We start from the raw sequence: 15,483 nt of genomic DNA, 5'->3' as shown, positions 1-15,483 counted from the left end.
AAGTGAGTAGCATCACATGACAATAATACATTTGGTAAATATATTGTTACATTTTTATGAACCAAGATTTTGCCCTTCTGCAAAACTCTTGTGTTTATCCTCCTACATTTGTTTCCACAGAGTTTGCTGCATCTTTGCACTGAAACAGAGGTTAGGACAACAGCTGCTGTTATTTGCCTGTATCATAAAGCACACTGGAGGGTTCTTTTTGATGAGTTTCACCACTCTGTTCTAGGTGCCCCAATCTGGAGGGAGTCTTTTTGATGAGCCTTTTCAAGAGACTCTTGAGTAGCTGTGAGGGGGTGGGGAGGGTTTGTCATCTGCTCAAACATGTCCTGTACCTTGTGGCCCTCTTTGCTACCTAGTTTAGCCCGTTCTTCCACATAGGGACCTTGCATTCAGCTCTCTTGCTTTCTTTGTACCTCTTCTGTGCTCCCTGAAGGACATGCTTTGCAGTGGCTAGTAAATCAGTCCTAACTACCTTACAGAATTGCCATGGGGAGTCTGTTGTTCAGATTTGCCTAGATCAGGAGCCGTCACCTAGAACGGATGAGACATGGATGTGGCTGAAAAAGACCATCTCTTAGAAATACTTGGTTTATCATCTTTAAAATTCTTCTGCTGGACAGATCCGTGGAATGAAAGATGTTGGTACAGTACTGTCCTTTGCTTCTCAAGGATGCAGTAGAGCTTGGTACTGCCTGCAAATGAGGAAACAACTTGCACTTTTGCCTTGCTCTTTTTCTTTAGAAAATAAGGGATGGTTCATCTCATTTTTGTACTCGGTGACTTCAACAAAGGCATCCATTACATGAGATTTTGGATTGCAACCCTCCACTTCCTGGTGCCTCTGTTGAATCAAAGAATGTGGATGGCATCAAATTGCACAATGGAATCCAACTGCTATTTCAGTTGTTGAGACCCTCTTGTGGAATTTCTACAATTTAGTTTGGGTCATTTCCAGTTCTTGTACAACATAACTGTCCTCTATCCTAGATTCTTTGCTATAGTTTTTTCTTTGGTGGCTGAGGACTTGTGGGGAAAATGATCTCCTGGTATTGCCATAACTGGACAGCTGATTGATGTTAGCCACATGAAGTAATTTCTTTTGATGTCCATGCTTGCAGACCTTGTGGTGACCATCATCTGAAAAAAGTTAACAGTTTTTGATATGTAGGGGATTGCATTTAATTGGGGGGTGGTACTTGACTATATCCTTTGCTGGCCTTTCTTTTCCAGGGAGAAGGGTTGAAGATGGTCATGATGCAGGCCTCCATTTTGAAAGCTTGTTTGCACTTTGCTAGGTCTTTTGGATTTGATTACAGATGCTATTTTCACTTATCCCGTAGCATGTCTTAATGGAAGAGAGCTTGAGTTGATGATATATTGTCAGTAGTTATAGCGCCATCATTTTTCCTTCTGATTATCAACTTGCATTGGATCCTTGCTTCTAATCTCTGAAATGGTAGCTGTTTTCCACCAAAATGGAGACATGTCTTCCTTTCTTACTGATAGTTCTGTCATGGTGTCTTGCGATGTGTGCATTTGTTTTTCTTTTGAAATCCCAGTGATTTGCCTTAAATTTTATCTGGGGCTGCATCTTTTTATTTGTTTCAAATTAAATTAGTATGGAATAAACCATGTCACTCCTTATAATTCCTTAGAAGACCAAACAATAATAAGTTTCAAATATAATTGTAGCCTCTTCTTAGTGCGGAGTCTGCATGTCCTCCCTGCATTCGCGTGGGTTTCCTCCCACATTCCAGAGATGTGTCTGGAGCATTTCTTCCCAGGCCTCCACTGAAAATAGGGTCTGTCCTAGTCGGACTTTCCCGGTCAACTAATGTTAAATAAAAATAAAAATATTTTGTAGTTATGATCTTAGATTCAAGTAACATTAACTACATTTTACTTCAACCTGATAGTAACATCATGAAAAATACATCTATTTGGAATTGTAGAAGCGACTTCATCATGAAGTCAGTATAAGCATGATCATGTTCTTGACATTCAACAGATGCTAACATCATGAAAAATACATCTATTTGGAATTGTAGAAGCTACTTCATCATGAAGTCAGTATAGGCATGATCATGTTCTTGACATTCGACAGATGCTTCCTACTTATAGTTCACCGTGAAGAAGAAAAGACAACCGTCTGTCATGAGTATGTAATTGTATAGAAGCCTACTCATACATACAGTCTTTTTTGTTAATAATAATCAGCACAGACTAACGCACAGTTTGTAGCCACTAATAGTTACATTTCAGACCATCTGTTAACGAGTGCAAAGCTGGCTAATAATACCTTTGCTTCAGAGATTTGCCTATATGCTTTATAAGCTGCAATACTGCCCCTGTTTAGCTAACTGTGCATTTATTTTTGATGACATGACTGCTCATATGTGTGTGTGTGTGTGTGTGTGTATATGTATGTATGTGTGTGTGTATATATATATATATATATATATATATATATATATATGTATGGCTCCCTGTCACATTGTCGAAAGTTCAAATCTCAGAAGACGATATGGCCGAGACCATATCGCCAAAGATTCGAATTGGCGACAATTGTGTATTGGGATTGCCATACAGTGTGGAACCTGGGATTTGCCGTTTTTCTCACTGTTGTGCGATCAAGGAGTTGGTATATTTGTTGTAGGAGGTGTGGGGGTGCAGGGGGGCTTCCCCCCCTGCAAAAACATACAGGTAAGTGGTTCTGTGTTTTTAGCACTTTTTCGGCAATTCAATTCTTCGGCGATATGGTCTTGGCCATATCATTTTCGGAGATTTGAACTGTCGGTAAAGTGATAGTGATCCATATCTATATATATATATATATATATATATATATATATATATATATATATATATATATATATATATATATATATATAAATTCTGATACTTAAATCGACTAAGTATTATTGCTTAAATTCAGCAAATATTTATAACTTATTTGAAAATTTAGCCTGTTACAACAAACATAAGTATATGACTTATCACACTGGCAATATAGAAGCTCCAGATTTGAAACTGTCAGAATTTAATAAAAACTACTTTGGGTTAAGGAGCCCCTTCCCCAAATAACTAATCAAGTTTTTATAAGAAATACTTATTTATGTCTGACAGAGAGCACAGAGGTTAAGGTGTAAGTTGATGAGCTGCTTCTTGCAGTCAAGAGTACAAGGCATGATTACTTCTACCTCCATTTGCCTACCGTCTGACTCTGAGCAGGTCACTTACCCAGACAGTACTCCTGGAGTACTTGTGTCCACTAGGCTTACTTGGTCAACAAATGCATAAAAAATACCTCTGCCTATAACTATGATAGAAATTTTTTTGTGAAATATGTGTAAGCATTATAATATACTTTCCACTTGACAGATGCTTTGTAATTCAAATTCACTTTGAGAGAGAAAATGTAGCAGTCTGCGAACCATATGTAATGTAGCACATTTTATTATGGAAAGTCTCCCTTATTAATAGTAATCTGCTGGCACAATGTAACACACATTTTATAATTCCAGGCAGCCAGTATTTTAATGAATTATGGGTTTGTTTTTGTAAATAATGCAGAGATTACATCCTTCTAGTTAGCCAGCTATCCACATACGTATCGAGATTTGTTTGATGGTTTTCAAGGCTGCTCAAAGTTGGTAAAAATAAATTATTAAAATAATTCTGGCGCTTGCATTAGCTATAGCTACATTTCCTCTCCTTTTTAACTCGAATTCAACAAATATTTATAATTTGCACACTTTTCCAGTGAACTTAAATATATGGTGCACCATCATTGTGGTAGTATAAGAACGTCCAGAGTGGAAACTCCCGGTTTATATTGCTGCCATCATACATGGTATTTTTCACAAATTTATTTCACGTCACCTACTTCACTTTAAAAAAAAATGTATAAAATTTTGACTGTGATGTACAGAGTGGCCAAAGAGACAACAAAGCATGTGAAACACCTTGAGACTTCCTCCTGGAGCTGACTACTTTTAAAGTGTTTCTGTGGCTTTCAGGTTGTCTATCTCCTGTGAGAGGAGATAGCAGCAGACATATAGAATGTGGATGGATTAGGAATTCCATGGTGGCTGCTAGGTACAGATGCCAGTTTTACTTGGAAGGAGTTCCACACTATAACTTAAATCTTGATTAAAGAGATATAGTTATTAAAACTTTTTCAAACAATACTTAAGTAGGCTAGATGAGAAAGAGATTGGTGCCAATTTCAGATTTAATACTGTGTCTTTTCTGGTGAGTTCTCTGTATCGGGATGTACTGTAGAATCTACAGCTGTAGGTTATTATTAATAAAGATGCTGAACTGTGTATTTCAGGTTTGGATTTTAAGAAAATGACCAGAATACTTATTTCCAGACCTTGATGGAATTATATATGACACATATAGCTACCCCACTGTTTGTGTAGCAGCTACCCTTGGCAATAACAGGCACCCCTTTTTCAAAATGGTAGCGTAACTTATGCAGGGAGCTCAAGCACAGGGAATAAATTTGCTGTCTAAGCTAGAGTGAATTGAGGAAGCCAAGATGAGAATGGGAAAGGATGCAGTTCATTATAACACTAAATTTATGAACCATCCCATGTCTCAAAGACATGGTATGATATGCCTTATCTTCCACAAGTTTCGTTTTACAAAATACCGTATTGGTATGTTTGCAGTGATATTCATACATAATAGGTGTCTTTTTTTCCTTTCTGCTCTGTGGGAATGTTTTGAATGTGTATATGCTTGCGTTCATGCATTGCTCCATACATATTTTTATTTTATGTGAATAAGGAATTTCTTTTGATAAGCATCAGTGTAGTTTTCGAGGTAGACAAGTCAAAGCAGATTTACTGAATCAAAGCCAAGTGTTTGGCAAATGCAAGAATTTGAACTTTAAACAAAGCACTATTTAGCTTTGCAAGATAATATGATTTTTTTTGCATGGGGCATGTGACGACCGTGCCCTGGCCCAGCAATCAAGGAGCCTCAATCCTCACCACTAACACCAGGGAGGTCATCTCATAGAAGAGAAAAGGATAACTAATACACACAGTAAAGTACAATTTCCCTTAAGTGCACACAGAGATCACAGTCAGTCTGGGGCCGGTTGCTCCCTTGCTCACCAGGTCCCCAGTAAGACTCCCCACTGGCGCAGCTATAGTGTCCAGGTCTCAGCCTAACTGGGCAAGCTAAATCCTCCAGTACCCTCTCTGTCCAACCAGTGCTTTATGTTCCTGCCAAGTAGCTGACACAACGCACACACACTTTGAGATAAGTATTTACACAACTTCACAGACACTCCTGGGAAAGGCTGACACAGATTCTCCAACTGTGCCCCTTTACCCAGACTATATGGTAGTAATTACTGCCACCACCCAGTTAATAATAGCAGCTATTAAAATACCCTTGAAAGGGTGTCCAATTATTACTGTACAATATTAATATCCAATGGTAGTATGACTAACAGTCAAGGCTTACTTTAGTGTGGCCTGTTACAATAACATCTATAAATATGCAATGCAGTCTAGAGCTTATCTCTACACAAATCAGCCACAGGTAGAAGATTTAAAAAATATTTAATAATAAATAATTAAAACACAAGACAAAACTACTACACCACAGATAAATCAAGAGTTCAGAGATCACACAGAAACTTAAAATAATACAGTAAGACAGGTCTGCTTTCAAAGAAAAATACCTAATAAAGCTTTACTAACTTTAACTATTCCTGCAAGAAATCACAGTGCTAAAAACTTACATGTGAGCATAAGCAGAGTGCTGGTAAGTTGGATATCAAGATCAAAATGCCTTTTGTCACTTGTGAGAAATAGTATTTAAACATTACTAACAAACATGTCTCTAAGGCCCTCCCAAAATTACATCATTTTTGACACTTTGGTTTTCCCAGTATTCATATTGCATCATCTTGACACCTGCTCTGAGTTCCCAGGCTAATAGAAACTCCATTATTTATCAAGCTAACACCTGCACAGGAGAATACAACACTATCATTTCCCATATACACTCTAGCAATTAGTCCTTAGTTAACACAATAGACAGAATCTCTTCAGCCAGCCTGACCGGAACAAACTTTAAAGATCAAAGAATGTCATAAAATCATTTCAATTTCAAAAGACAAATTTGAAAGGCATGACTTAGTTTTTCCTTACAGCAAGGGGGGCAATGTTGTAACAATCTTGAATTTCACATTTTACAGCGTTTTCTTTACACTCAAGAAACATGCACATATTTTACATTTATTATAAGGAAAACATGCCTGTATTTTACATTTATTTACAAATGTCAGAATTAGATATCAAATTCTATTTGACTAGGCTGGCAGCCTTTACCCATTTCTCTCCAGTCGTCACATCTCTTCCCCCCCTGGGGAAATCAAGCAAATTTTTCAAGTGCCCCTTGAGAAACATCGCTTGAGAGTGTCAGGTCTGTCTGTGTGTACCTCACCCCATTCCCTGTCTTGAGAGCCCATCTGCATTGGCAGTGCTACTCCCACTGCGATGCTGCATTGACATATATGCTTGCAACCTCAGACTCCATCTTAGCAACTTGGCATTTTGCCGACTGGCTCTGTTTAACCATGTTAGAGCATTGTGATCTGTTATTACAGTGAATATTCTTCCATACAGATAAGGCTGAAGTTTTTGTAGTGCCCACACTATGGCTAGACATTCCTTTTCTACCGCTGCATAGTATTCCTCCCTGGGTTGGAGCCTACGACTGAGATAAACCACTGGGTGCTCTTCTCCCTCTGAAGATATCTGGCTAAGTACAGCCCCCACCCCATAGTGTGAAACATCCACCTGCACAACAGTGTCTTTGTTGTAGTCTGGACTGGCTAACACAGGGGGTTCTCCCAAAGCTTCCTTAAGCTTCTGAAATGCCTGCTGACATGCTGGGGTCCACTCTACCTTATCTGGCCTGTTCTTCCTTGTCAGGCCTGTGAGGGGAGCAGCTATGGTACTGTAATTGGGAACAAACTTTCTGTAAGTACTCTGCTGTCCCCAAGAATGCTCTCACCTGCTTTTTGGCAACAGGTGCAGGCCATGCCTGAATGGCATCCACCTTGGCAGGTTCTGGCTTTATCTTTCCACTCTCCCACTCTATGTCCTAAGTAGGAGACCTCTGCCATACCCACCTGCCATTTGCTCAGCTTAATGGTCAACCCTGCCTTCTGTAGTTTGCCCTGCACCTCCCGGACATGCTGAAGGTGCTGTTGCCAGGAATGGGTGTAAAAGATATAGACAGCAATATTATCCATGTAAGCAAGGGCAAACCCTCCTGCTAAGATATGATCTACCAGCCTCTGGAAAGTCACTGGGGCATTCTTTATCCCAAAGGGCATCTTTGTGAACTCATACAAGCCAAAAGAAGCCACAAAGGCTGACTTCTCTCTAGCACTGGGAGTCAAGGGCACCTGCCAGTAACCCTTGGTAAGATCAATGGTTGTAAGATACTTAGCCCCACCCAGCTGCTCTAGGGCCCCATCTGTCCTAGCCATGGGGTAAGCATCTGACTCTGTGTGACTATTTAATTTGCTGTAATCCACACAGAACATGGTGCTGCCATCTTTCTTTGGCACCAACACCACTGGTGAGGCCCAGGGACTTTTGGACTCTTGAATCACCCCTAGTTCCAACAACACCTGTACCTCCTCCCTCAGAGTCTGTTTGACTCTCTCAGGCACCCTATAAGGGGCCTGCCTGATAGGCCTTTGGGGTCCTGTATCGGTTTCCCGGTGAGCATGCCCCCAAACTCCTGCAACACTACTCGGATTTCTCGAACCTGGGTAGAAGATAGCTGCTGAGACATTGCTACCCCTTCCACCGAGGTGTCAGCCCGAGCCTGAGGAGATCAGTCCCCAGATCTCCCTCAGACTCCTCCTGCAATCCACTGCAAATGCTCAACACAAGGGCCTCCCTATCATGGTAAGGTTTCATCGTGTTAACATGGTACAATTTGTGCCCCTGCCATCTGCCTAGCACTTCTACCATGTAGATAACATCACTTACCTTTCTTACCATCTTGTAGGGTCCCTCCCAAGCTGCCTGCAACTTGTTGTGTTTGACAGGAATGAGAACCATCACCTGCTGCCCTACAGCATACTCTCTAGCTCGAGCATTCCTGTCATACCATACCTTTTTCTGTTGTTGGGCTTCTGCCAAGTTCTCCTGGGCCTGGCCCATGAGTTCCCTGAGCCTTATCCTGAGGTTCAGGACATGTGCCACAACAGACTCCTTGTGAGACTCACACTCACCTTCCCACTCATCTCTAATTAAATCTAGAGGTCCCCTCACCCTATGCCCATACAGCAACTCAAATGGTGAAAAACCTCTGGATTCCTGGGGAACCTCTCTGTAAGCAAACAACAGAGGGGGCAAATATTTGTCCCACTCCCTCTTAAACTGATCTGCAAATGCCCATAGCATGGACTTGATTGTACAGTTTAACCTCTCAACAAGACCATTAGTCTGAGGATGGTAGGGGGTGGTCTTCATGTGCTTCAGCCCACAGGACTTCCACAGACAAGCCAGCAGGTCTGACATAAAATATTTCCTTTGGTAAACCTACCCTGCTGAAAATCTCTAGCAAAGCATTTGCCACCTTCTCTGCCTCCAGTGGAGGACAAAGCCACTGCTTCAGGGTATTGTGTACATAATTTACAATCACTAGGATATACTTTTTCCCTATGGAACTTGGGGTAATCATAGGACCCACAATATCCATAGCTATCCTCTGAAATGGCGCCTCAGTCACAGGCAAAGGCATTAAGGAGCTCTCACCTTGTCTCTTGCCTTGCCTACCTTTTGGCACTGCTCACAGGTCCTGCAGTACCCTGTTACATCTCTGGAAATTCCAGGCCAATAGAAGTTTTGCATAATATTCCTCTTTGTACGTTTTATGCCCATATGACCTGCAAAGGGAATATCATGGGCTATGGCTAGAAGCGCCAGACGGTAAGCTCTAGGCACTGCCAACTGCTGTACTCTCTCACCTTCTAGCCCTCCCTCAGGGGTCCACTCTCTGTACAGTAACCCTTTGTTCCAGTATACAGATTCCCCCTTCCCTTGAGAATCAGGTGCCTCCCTAGCTACCTGCCTCGGGCCTTGCAATGTAGGGTCTGAGAGCTGAGTCTGTCTCAAGTCTCTCCTTGTAACCCTTCCCAGCTCCCCTTCCACAAGAAATCTGGCATCCTCTGACAGCGGTGCCTCGCTGTCAGCCTGGGTACTACTACTCACCTCTACCTTTGCAGTTACCTTGTCCAAGGGAACATCAATACCCACAAGCAGCTGTGGCTCACATTCAGTCTCACTGCTACAGCGTAGCTCACTCCCTGAAGAAATACTTCAGTAGTCCTGGCTGCAAGTATGCAGTCTGTCTGGGTGTCCCCCAGGATACCAGACCCACATGCTTGTCTCCTAGCCTCACTTCATGTAGGTACATAGTACTTCCTCATCCAAATCCTTCCCTCTCAGGACATCTGCAGGATGGTAGTTCCATACCCCTGTTGTCTCAAGACAGCCTACTATTGGCATTTGTCTTTACCATTTACTGGCTCCCTCACCTTTGGTTCCCCACATTGCCTCCGTGGACATCTGTATGCCACATGGCCCCACTGGTTGCATTCAAAACATTTAACCCTAGCTCCTGGATGTGTACCTGGACTACTGGCTTTCCCTGCTACTGGCGGATTCTGTTGAGGCAGTCTGTGCCTGCCCACCATGGGTATCTTTAATCCCATGAGCAGTATTGGGGGTTCCTTTCCTGTGCAGGGCTGCCCTGCTTGCTAGGAATAGGTCTCCCTTCTTCCCCAACTCCTCTGAAGTAGCACACTGTTTATCAGCTAACCAGATCCTCATGTCCTGAGGCAAAGTGCTAAGGGCTTGTTCCCTTACCAAAAGGTCTGCCAGCCCTTCAAAAGTGGTGACCTGACATCCACTCACCCAGCTATGAAAATAAGTGCTCAGTTCAATAACATATTCACATACATTTTCATCTGCCTTGCGTCTATGCTCAAAACTTTTTCCTATACATTTCAGGTGTTAGCTTAAAACATTCTAAAAAATGTCTTTTTACAGCAGTATAATCAAAACAGTCAGTGTCATGCATTTTTGCTAAAGAAGTTACAGCTTTACCATGGAGTAAGGGGTTCAGGAACCATACCCAGAGCCTTTGGTCAACTTCATACTGTTTACATACCCGCTCAAACATATGAATGAAGCTATCAAAATTATCCCCTCTTTAAACTGTGGAAGAAATTTACTGACCTTTTGTGCTTCTGGGGTCCAGTTACTCCCTTCCCCATTACCTCCATGACTCTGGCGAAGAGTCAGCATTTCCCTCTCATGCTTTCTCTACCGTTCCTGTTTTTCAACTTCTAGTTCCATACGTCTGACCTCCAACTCAAGTCTCATTAGCTCCAGCTGGATTTTTAAGTCCACTGCAGAAAGGTTGAGCTGTCCATTCTCTGAGGATATTGTATCTCCACTGTCAGTCTGACTGTCCTCCAGGCTGCTGTTTTCTGATGCAGCTGTAACCAAGGCAGCAATCAGGTCTAATTTAGTTAGGTTTCCATGCACCAGTCCCCTAGCCTGGCACATCTCTGCCAGCTGGCTCCTTGTCAGCTTTCCATACTCTTCTGCTGACTGGCTGCCTGCTCACCCTGACTAACACTAAGCTAACAGAAGAAATAAAACAATTGTGATCTGAACTCTGAGTATACACTGCTTGGCTATTTTAGAGTACAAAACACTTTTAGAGATCACTGTACATAAGCTACAGTAATTCGCTCTACCCACACCACTACAAGCCAATTAGTATGTGAAGTAGATTCCACCACTGCCACCACTTGTGACGACCGTGCCCCGGCCCAGCAATCAAGGAGCCTCAATCCTCACCACTAACACCAGGGAGGTCATCTCATAGAAGAGAAAAGGGTAACTAATACACACAGTAATTACCCTTAAGTGCACACAGAGATCAGTGTCAGTCTGGGGCTGGTTGCTCCCTTGCTCAGCAGGTTCCCAATAAGACTCCCCACTGGCACAGCTATAAGGTCCAGGTCTCAGCCTAACTGGGCAAGCTAAAACCTCCAGTACCCTCTCTGTCCAACCAGTGCTTCATGTCCCTGCCAAGTAGCTGACACAACACACACACACACACTTTGAGATAAGTATTTTTACAACTTCACAGACACTCCTGGGAAAGGCTGACACAGATTCTCCAACTGTGCCCCTTTACCCAGACTATACGGTAGTAATTACTGCCACCACCCAGTTGATAATATCAGCTACTAAAAGGCCCTTAAAAGGGTGTCCAATTATTACTGTGCAATATTAATATCCAGTGGTAGTATGACTAACAGTTAAAGCTTACTTTAGAGTGGCCTATTACAATAAACTCTATATGCAATGTGGTCTAGAGCTTATCTCTACACAAAGCCACAGGTAGAAGGTTTTAAAAATATTTAATAATAAATAATTAAAACACAAGACAAAACTACTACACCACAGAGATATCTAAGAGTTCAGAGGTCACACAGAAACTTAAAATAATATAGTAGGACAGGTCTGATTTCAAAGAAAAATACGTAATTAATCTTTACTAACTTTAACTATTCCTACAATAAATCACAGTGCTAAAAACTTACATGTGAGCATAAGCAGAGTGCTGGTAAGTTGGATATCAAGATCAAAATGCCTTTTGTCTCTTGTGAGAAATAGTATTTAATCATTACTAACAAACATGTCTCTAAGGCCCTCCCAAAATTACATCATTTTTGACAGTTAGGTTTTCCCAGTATTCATATTGCATCATCTTGACACCTGCTCTGAGTTCCCAGACTAATAGAAACTCCATTATTTAGCAAGCTAACTCCTACACAGGTGAATACAACACTAAAAGGCATTTTACATATACACTCTAGCAATTAGTCCTTAGTTAACACAGTAGACAGAATGTCTTCAGCCAGCCTGACCGGAGCAAACTTTAAAGATCAAAGAATGTCATAAAATCATTTCAATTTCAAAAGACAAATTTGAAAGGCTTGACTTAGTTTTTCTTTACAGCAAGGGGGGCAATGTTGTAACAATCTTGAAGTTCACATTTTACAGTGTTTTCGTTACACTCAAGAAACATGCCTGTATTTTACATTTATTATCAAGAAAACATGCCTGTATTTTACATTTATTTACAAATGTCAGAATTAGATATCAAATTCTATTTGACTAGGCTGGCAGCCTTCGCCCATCTCTCCCCAGTCGTCACAGGGCACTTAGTGCTAGCCTGCTTCCATTATAGGTAATTTGATATGAATTGTATGTTTATATAGGTATAAGTACACATACATAGAAGAGATGAGTATTCGTACATCATTTTGTCCTTGCACAACTACTATGCCAACCTCATCCTGATATTGCTGCCTCATTGAGGAGATTTATGCTTTTTCCTGAGACACCGTGAGCTATTTTTGAGCAGTAATGTAGACATATATACATATTATTTGTACAGTTCTCCCTGGATACATGTGGTTTGTTCTCTCTCAGAAATAACATTCAATCGTGTAGTGTTAAAGGGAAGAGAAGGAAAGAAACTAGGACGTCAGCAGTCAATGCTTCATTTTATACCTGAAACTATGTTCCATTTAAAGATGTAAGCCATATTAAAGTCTTGAATTGGACAACATTCAAATTGTGTCATTTGCTAGATAAATCATATTTAAACAGGTTAAATAATTAACAAGCACATTTTCAAACTGGATGATTTAGTGTTTGGGCTTTAGCACACTAGATATTCTTTTAAGATACTCCATCTCTTAGTAAAATGTCTTGCGCCTGATAAATTTAATAAAATGCAAGAGGATGAGTGGATGGCAATTGTTGAATATAAACTGAAGTGCTGCGATGAAGAAAGAGAGTAAAACAGGAAGGTACGGCACTGGAACTGTGCCCCAGTAACATGTATTCTGTTAGAAGCTTTATTTTATAGCTTTTCGTTCTGCTGTACATTAGGATTGTTATCAGAAAAAAAATTATGTATATCTTTTTGTCTGAAATGTGCAACTCAATTTTACTTTCATACTAAAGTAATTACTTTTACTTAATCCTTGTTTTTAGAAAGGGAGTTCCACGTTTGATGTTCATGTAGTAGTTTTACTATTTTTTTTAATAAGTTAGAATGCTTCTTTAGTATGTAGGCTGTAAATGCATGGCAACATTGTGAAGCAGGGACACTGCAGACTAGCTTTTGCTGTGATTATTTCTTCTGTGGGCACGCTGTCACAGCACACGAGGAAATACATTGATCAGTAAAGTAAAACATGCAGAGTCTTGAGTTGTCAGTGCTGGAAAACAGAACAAATCTTTCAGTACTGGTGTATGTATGCACATAATGTGAATATATTTATTTTATCAACATATACACGTATCAGCCTTTCATGAATCAATGTACTTACTACAGCATGTAAATATTTTTATGCGTGTCTTAGTATGCATACTTTCAAAAAGCATTTATTTTCATATGCTTCATCAGCACCTTTGAACTACTCAGAACCCTTACTGTAAATACCTTTCTGAGTCACAGTTTAAAGACATTACATGTACCTTTTATTACATTAGTAAAAAAGAAAGCAAACCGTAGACGTGGGAGGCATCAGCCTTCTACCAGTGAACTGAGTAGTACTCATATCTTGGAGTAAGAATGAGAGAAGTGGACATGGTCATTTCTGGAGACTTAGTAAATGTCACAGGTGATACTGTTATTTCTCCATTTATCCTAACTGGGGCCCACTTAACTTAAAAATCTCTAGAGTGTATTTGGTCAGTGTTTTCTCTAGAATGACTGAAGAGATTTCTCCTTCAGCTGTCATTACCATCTGATCTTCCTAGCTCTGATCCACTGCATTGCTTCCAGAGCTGCTCTCCCTTTTACTTCACTTTTTCTTTTACTTATTGATATTCTGGGCGTCTTTGGTACTTTAGCTACCAAATTCTCTCAGTAGCTTACAGCAGTTTGCAGACTTTTCCATATTAAAATGCTCACTGTCCAGATTGTTAGCTGCTTACACTACCTTCACTGTTTTGAAAACTCCCAGTTGATCTGATTTATTGTGTCTTCTCTGTGGCATATTATGTGGTAATACAATGTGTGGCAGAAATATTGACCAATAAAAAATCAGTGTGTCAGTCCTAACAACCACATTTTTGAGTATAACATGGTCACGTGATAAGTAAGTATCTAGAATTATACTGAAGCTTTAGTACTGAACAGAAAATAAATATATGATGAATAACACTTTTTTCTGTTTCTGATTGTGTTTTCCTTTAACTTTAAAGCCTAATCATATAATTTCATTTCTTTTTTTTTTAAAACTTCAGGCATCAGGAAGCTGTTGGGAGGTGGGATGAAGCAATACAATTAACACCAGAAGATGCTGCTCTGTATGAGATGAAAGCACAGGTAACTGGAACTTCATTACAAGTATGTAGAAGTTCGCCGTTTCTTAAATTGTCACATACTTTGTGGCTTTTCAGTGTATCTAGCTGACGTATCTGATGGGCTTATGATTGCTTTGTTTTTATCCATTAGAAGCATTTGATGGCATCTCTCTCTCTTTTTTTTTTTGTTGCTGTTTTATCGTAAACCACTGTGGTGAAGTAGTATATTAAAACTGTCTAAACAAACATACCTTATCTAGTTTAAATTCACATCGTTTGTAATGATATATGTTGCGGTTTCAGTACATTTTGTTTGGGGCTGCAGTACTGTAGGTGTCAGGGTAGTGTACCTTGTGGTATTATGATATTTATTCTGTGCCAGTGCCATGTTCTGTGAAATGCTGATGCAACACTAGAAAGTTTGATGACAAATAAATAACTAGTGTTTGAAAAAGTGCAAACTGCCTGCTTGAGATGCTGTATGAGTTTGCTTCAAAATATCTTTTATCATTTTAAAGACGTTGCATTAAAAGGGGGGGTGGACTTTCATTAAAGTCAACACTGACTTGGGTTAATATAGTAGAGAGGAAAAACATATGAAAACAGGTAATTTTGGAGAGTTTGGAGTCTTCTTTTCACATGCATTTGCAGAAAGTTTCCTAAAAGAGACAATGTGTTTCTTATATTGTAAGAAAATGTTGTGTTAGCCTGGGATACCAGATTGTGCAGGATGTGTAATCTTTCTAGGCTGTCAAATATCTACAGTTTTTGCAAAATTCAAGTCTTTGTTGTGGCTGAAGCAAAATAAACCTAATTGAACTGTGAAGTGGTCTGTGTATAGGGTGTAAATCCAGTTCCCAAACTCAAGGCATAAACAACAGAAAAAAGTGTGTAGGAAGGGGTCGAGTGCTAGACCAACAGACAGACCTGGTATGTATCGGTCAGTATCATTTGAAAAAAACATACTTTCAACAGGTTATTGACGTCGTAAGGCTAAATTTTCAAGTCTTACACA

The 15,483-nt window shown here is 40.3% G+C and overlaps 1 protein-coding gene across 1 annotated transcript in view; it reads left to right on the top strand.

Moving 5' to 3' along the window:
- The window catches only part of TTC33 (tetratricopeptide repeat domain 33), a 1,025,558-nt gene that overhangs the window by 229,227 nt on the left and 780,848 nt on the right, over positions 1–15,483 (top strand). Inside the window, exon 3 of the mRNA XM_044069757.1 lies at positions 14,409–14,490. Within this exon, the coding sequence (XP_043925692.1) occupies positions 14,409–14,490 (82 nt within the window). The remainder of the gene's footprint in view (positions 1–14,408; positions 14,491–15,483) is intronic.

The sequence above is a fragment of the Protopterus annectens genome, chromosome 1.part0, assembly GCF_019279795.1.
Source record: "Protopterus annectens isolate FY-2018-M chromosome 1.part0, PAN1.0, whole genome shotgun sequence".
Lineage (NCBI taxonomy): Eukaryota > Metazoa > Chordata > Ceratodontiformes > Protopteridae > Protopterus > Protopterus annectens.
The sequence above is the reverse complement of the archived record's forward strand: the minus strand, read 5'-3'. Positions and strand labels throughout refer to the sequence as shown.